The sequence below is a fragment of the Pelecanus crispus genome, chromosome 2, assembly GCF_030463565.1.
Source record: "Pelecanus crispus isolate bPelCri1 chromosome 2, bPelCri1.pri, whole genome shotgun sequence".
NCBI classification, from domain to species: domain Eukaryota; kingdom Metazoa; phylum Chordata; class Aves; order Pelecaniformes; family Pelecanidae; genus Pelecanus; species Pelecanus crispus.
In genome coordinates, this window is record NC_134644.1 from 51,988,150 (window position 1) to 51,993,958 (window position 5,809).

The 5,809-nt window shown below is 51.9% G+C and overlaps 2 protein-coding genes across 2 annotated transcripts in view; both read right to left on the reverse strand.

Annotated features, from left to right (window-relative positions):
• Window positions 1-4,950, reverse strand: part of GLB1 (galactosidase beta 1) — a 46,610-nt gene extending 41,660 nt beyond the window's left edge. Inside the window, exon 1 of the mRNA XM_075705010.1 lies at window positions 4,897-4,950. Within this exon, the coding sequence (XP_075561125.1) occupies window positions 4,897-4,950 (54 nt within the window). The remainder of the gene's footprint in view (window positions 1-4,896) is intronic.
• Window positions 143-1,927, reverse strand: TMPPE (transmembrane protein with metallophosphoesterase domain). The gene has a single exon (XM_009478885.2). The coding sequence runs from the start codon at window positions 1,844-1,846 to the stop codon at window positions 527-529; it is 1,320 nt and encodes a 439-aa protein (XP_009477160.1). The 5' UTR covers window positions 1,847-1,927; the 3' UTR covers window positions 143-526.
• Window positions 4,951-5,809: the final 859 nt, after the last annotated feature.

Consider the following 5,809-nt stretch of genomic DNA (forward strand, 5'->3'; position numbering starts at 1 on the left):
GATAAAGCTATCCAGCCTCAATAAAAAACCAAAACTATTCCCCTCACGTAACATTCTAGCATAAGGCTTCTAGAGTTTACATACTCACTGGACACTCTGCAGTCCCTTCCGCAAAACATGCATGTGATTTCACTGCAAGAGATCAGAACTTCACCTGTCTGAGATTCGGTAAGGCAGCTGCCTGATGGGTAATAAACAGTGGAACGTGAAGTAGCCGCAGGACACAGATATTACTAAACATGCATAGGACACACGTTATCTCCATGACATCAGTGTTATCTTTAAATGCAGAACCTCAATAATAATGAACTCAAAGAATTAATTTCTTCAGTATCTTAACATGCCCCCAATTTGTTTCATAGGCCCAAGACACAGTTAGCATTTTCTGTTCAAGCTTAACAGAACCTGCTGAAGTCCACCCTAACTCATCTTCTCTGGCTTCCCTGTAAAAGGATTTGCTTTCAGAGCATAAAAGCCAATATACTGACCAAAAAGGATGGTAGAAGTCTGTCAAATGGGAAACTCCTCAAGGAGAACGTAGAATTATCTGCGTTATTTCAGCTCTGCTGCCCAGCCTCATGGGTATTCCAAAGTACATGGTCCCCGGGCTGACATATACAAAGGTGTTCTGCCCAACTTTGTACAAGCCAACAAAGAAGGGATTCAGAAAATAAGCCCCAGCATTTAGTGGGAACATCTGCCCTCCGTGAGTATGGCCAGAGAGAATCAAATTTATGTCTGGTCTCTCCTGAAGGGCCCACTTTGCAGCAACTGGCTGATGAGCTAACAGCACTATTGCATGCTCACTGCTACAATCTCTGAGAGCTTTCTTTAAATCCATGCCATGCCCTGAGTAGCGCAATACATCTGCTTCAATATCATCAACGCCAGCCAGGCAGAACCAGTCATCAGTGCTCTTCGGTGAAACGATCTTCACATTCTCATTATGGAGTGGACGAATGTTAAATGATTTTAACAGCTCAAACCAGTTGCTGACATCTGATGTGTAGTACTCATGGTTTCCTGTGACAAAGTAAGTCCCCAAAGGGGAGTTAAGTTCTCCAAGAGGCTCAACAGCAGGTCGTATGATCTCTGCCTCAGAGTCAGTCAGGTCCCCAACAATCACGGTGATATCTGGTTTCAAAGCCTTAACCATTCTCACAATCATGGCAAGCTTGGTCTTCCCAACCGTAGGCCCCAGATGGATATCTGACAGCAACACCACTTTGAGATTATTCATTGTTGAGGGCAGCTTGTGAACTGGAACCTCCACTGAATTGACAGTGGGAGGCTGGGAAGCATTTAACAGCCCGACAATAGTCAGCACAACAGTCAGCATGACTGCCAAAACTGGTTTCATCGCTGTTCTACTGTTCTTGTTGCCAGTAACTGCCTTAGCACCTCTCCCAGCCAAGAACTTGTAAGCCTGCTCTACAGAGCCTAGAGTGAAGAGGAAGAAGATAAGAATGATATAGGCCCCCAGGCAAGTGTAGGCAGCTAAAGAGAAGAAATAAGGCTCTTCTGCAACAAGAAATAGCAACGTAAAGAAGCTTGAATGAGCCAGAGCTAGAAACATGAACACAGCTATTTTCCACGGCATGAAACAGAAGGAGCTGGCAGCTGAAGACCTGGAGAACGTGGTGACTGTGCTTCTCCAAACGTGAAGAGATCCTATCAACATGAGCGCATTAGCAAATAGTGCCATCTGCAGCCTTAGAAGCCAACGCCGTGTCCTGAGCTCAAGTTGTTCCGCCAGATAACTCCGTGATAGCATCATGGAGAAGAAAACCACTCCTGCAGCCACTGCAGCCTTTGCTTCAAGAGGCAGTTGCTTGAAGGAGATCATCTTTGCTTCCTGACAGTTCCCTTCTGTTCTGTAGAAGTCTCCAGTAGGCAATAGTGTGGTTATGAAGTGATGCCTTGGGTCAACGAAGCCTGCAACCAGGAACCAGTATCAGCCGGTTTAAAATATTAAACACATTCCCTTTTTCCCAGACTGCAATAAAGGACTGTTGCTCTGTACATACTACCCAGGACACTGGGTCATGCAAAATCACTATCATAAAGACAGGGAGGAGATTTCCTGATGTGGAATAAATCAGACAACTGGAAACACTGGATTCTGGCAGTCCACTTCCAAGCTCCCTGCCTGCTTTCCTCAATGATTCCTCCCCCCCTGCTTTTTTTTTTTTTAATGTGCCATTTCCTCATTACAACTTCCTTATAGTAGATGGCAATAGATCACAACAGTGATAAAATGAGCACTGGAAACAATCATTATAGTATTTGCAAACAATCATTATAGTATTTGTAAATCCCATACATGTTCTGTGACTAAGCTGCTTCTGCTGTTAACTTAACATGCTGTGTTTTCTGTTCTTCTTCCCAAGCAGTGGGCTCCATTTCAAAAGCAGGTATCGCCCTACATCATTGTTACTGAATGCAAGAGGTTCTACTAACACGTACTACAGCAGCAGTGAAATCCCCACCGGAATAGCTACCAGACGCAACTGTGGTCCTAGAAACTGCAGATGAAGTATTGGCAGATATCCTTGCTTCCAGTTGACAATAAGACTTCCCCAAAGCCCTCAAAATTGGTAGAGCCAGTGAAGCCCACGCTGTGTTTTGCTACTCACTTCCTGCTTACTTCCACTACATGTACAGTTCCCAAGACTCAACACCTATTTCAGCATATCCTAGTCTACCAGGATGCAATCAAGTTGAAAGGGAATTAAAACATCACACACTGTGCTCCTTTAGAAGTAAAGGGAGCACTAAGTCCAATGCATCTCTGCTCCCAGATTGAAAATAAATAAGCAAGCATCAGCTATGCTTCAATCATACCAGAATTCCCTGTTTTGCTCTGTATTTTGCTCAGAGTTCATAATGTTTCTACTCGTGCCTAGTTTGCAAATTTCCATTTAAAATAAACCTACTCTTTTATTCTTACCATAGTTGGAAAAAAGTTTGGATGGTCTTTCATAAGATACAATAGAGACAAAGTTTGAGATAACAAAGTACCTTACTTAAAGTATGTCACTGCATGGCTTTCAAAACACTTCCTGTCTCTCAGTCCACACTTAAATAGAGAAAAAGTAAGCAATCATTAGAGCCAAAAATATCTCAGAACTAGGGCACAAAACCAGCCTTGTAGGGCTCTGCAGTGAGCTTGAACCCAGAAGTCTACAAACCCAAGTTTGCCAGGTTGCTTATCTGCAGCATATACTTTCCCAAGCTAATTTAGAAGAATATTAGCACCTCTGTGGTGATAGGACCCTACTATATTTTGAGGACTAGACCAAGTTTTAAGATGACCCCTTCTCTCATTGCTTGGTCAGGGACCTGTGGGTTGATAGAGAAATCGTGCCTCCCAGCCTCAGTTCCTCAAGCCCTCTCAGCTGTACAACACTATTCTTAAAAAACAGTGCTATTTTACACACATGCCTCCACATAAACTAAACAAAATAAGGAAGATAACAGCATAAAGAATGGCCTACTGGTTTGAGTCCATAGTTCCTCTAGACACCAGGCTATATTCTGTCTGGACAAGAGCAATAAGAAATGCTGTTTAAAGAAATGACATGACCCTAGCCATTGTCTGTGGTCTGCTTCCTTCATACTCCTCCAGCAGACAAAGCTGTTACATTAGGGATGTTAGAAGACAAACCCTTGCCTAGTCATTTTTGGATGTTGTTTATGAACCTGATGTACTTCAATTTGGCTAATACTTTTTTTTTTGGAATCTGCTAAATACTGTCCACTTCTACAACCTCCCGTAACAGCAGATTCCTGAAATTCACTATATACTTTTAAAGTATTTTCTCTTTTAAACTAATCTACTAAATCCACCAAGTGCCACTCTTCTAATACTACCAAATTTGGTGAGTATTGGTTCTCTGTTCCTCTTACCCACCACCTTCAGAATTTTCTAAGTCTCAGCCATAATCCCACACCTCAGAGACCACAGTTACTGTCACCCAATCTTCCCCTTGATAAGTATCTCCCATGAGAGACCTTTCACACAGCTTTAACCACCTGTGCATCACTCAACTGCAACACCTATCAAGGTAAAACTGACGCTCTGCTTCAAACTCAAGGCATAAGCGGCAAGGCACGGCTCCCACAGCGATTCCAAAGACTAAGGATTTGCCCAGGCCCCTGCTTAGGCAGCGGTACGGCATGCCACCGGACGAGCAGCAACAAGAGAGTCGATGCCAAACCAGGGCAGAAGGGGAGCAACTCCTCTCACACACCACAGGAAGAGCACGTTTTCCCGTGGGATCTGCTCATGGAGTCTCGGGATCAGGCAGCTGCCGCTCGGTTTCTGACCCCCCCCCCACACACACACACCCCCCCCACTCCATCCCCCCGCGTCGCTTAATGAGGCCTGGTAATACATTCCCACTCGGAGCCGAGTCTGAGCGGTGGGAGAGGCACAGCCTGGCAGCACCGTGCGGGCCCGCACGCCCAGCAGGCACCGACCCCGGCGCCCAGCCCCTGAATTCAGGCGGCGGCACAGCAGGGCAGGCACCGGCCAGCCCTTCCTCAATACGGAACGGCGAGGGGCCGGGGCGGCGGCCGGGAGCGGGCAAGCCCGCTCAGGACAAGGAGCCGCCCCCCCCCCGCCGCCGCCGCACCTGCCCCGGCCAGTTCCCCCTCGGCGCGGCCGCAGGCCCAGCACCTGCGCCCGCACCACCACGAATCGCCGAGGCAGCACACAGGGACCGCAGTCATCGTCCTCCCCCGGGGGCGGGAGGAGGCCCCCTACCAGCCGGGAGCCGTGCCGGCCCGGCGGGCCCCCGCGCCCCTCAGAGCTGGGGGCCGCCCCCAACAGCCAAGCGGCCGCCCGGCCCGGGCGCCCTGAGGGGAGGGAAGGGGAGGCGGGGGAGGACTCACCGCCGCCCGGAGGAGCCCCGCCAAGCCGGCCAGCGGCAGCAGGAGCCGCAGCATGGCGAGCGGGCAGGAAACAGCGGCGGAGCGGACGCTCCTCAGCCCGCCGTCCCCTCACACGGCGGCGTCAGCTGACTGTCCCGCCGGGACGGGCCCGCCCCGCCGCCTGCCCGGGGAGGGGCCCGGGGAGCGGCCCGCCTCTCTCCTTCCCGCCCGCACCCGCAGCGCTGGCGCTCGGCCCTCAGCGCCTTTCCTGCCTGCGCCTCCCGCCGCACCACACGCTCCCTCCGGCCCAGGCCCGGGGGCTTGCCCCCGCTCCTTGCGGGGAACGAAGGAAGCTCCCCCCCACCCCCACCCCCGCCGCCTGGGCCGGGCAGAAGTGCCCCGCACGCCTCCACCCGCCCCACCCTACCCCACGGCGGTGGAAGATGCGTCTCCCGGTCTACAGGCCAGCACCGGGGGCGCTGACGCTGCAGGCCGCGACCCCGACGGGACAAAAAGGAGGTGGGAGATGGCCCTACGCCCATTTCCACCCCCGCGGCCAATTTCCACGTCGTGTGCGAGGAGGCTTTAGAAGGAGGACGACGAAGTCCAGGGCAAGAGAAGGCAGGGGAAAACCCCAGAACGGAAAGGGGCAGAGGCAAAAGAGTGTCCCCGGGGGGTCTCCCATCGTGGGGTTACTACCGGGACCCGCCGCTGCTTCGCTTCCAAGGTCGGGCACCGTAAGGGTAGCGTGCCTGCACGCCGCCATCAGCCCCCCCCCGGCCCCGCTTTCCCCACCACCGCCTTCCCGCGGCCTCCCCGGGGCGGGGCCGGAGCGGCTTCCCCCGCCCCGCCAGCCGAGCCTTCCCCCGGCCCCGCCGCTCCCCTCTCCCCGTGTCGGCGACGTGGTGGCCGGGCGGCGGCCGGAGGCGCAGCC

Excerpts from the sequence above, each read along its gene's own strand:
- TMPPE (XM_009478885.2), bottom strand. The coding sequence starts at position 1,846 with ATGATCTCCTTCAAGCAACTGCCTCTTGAAGCAAAGGCTGCAGTGGCT.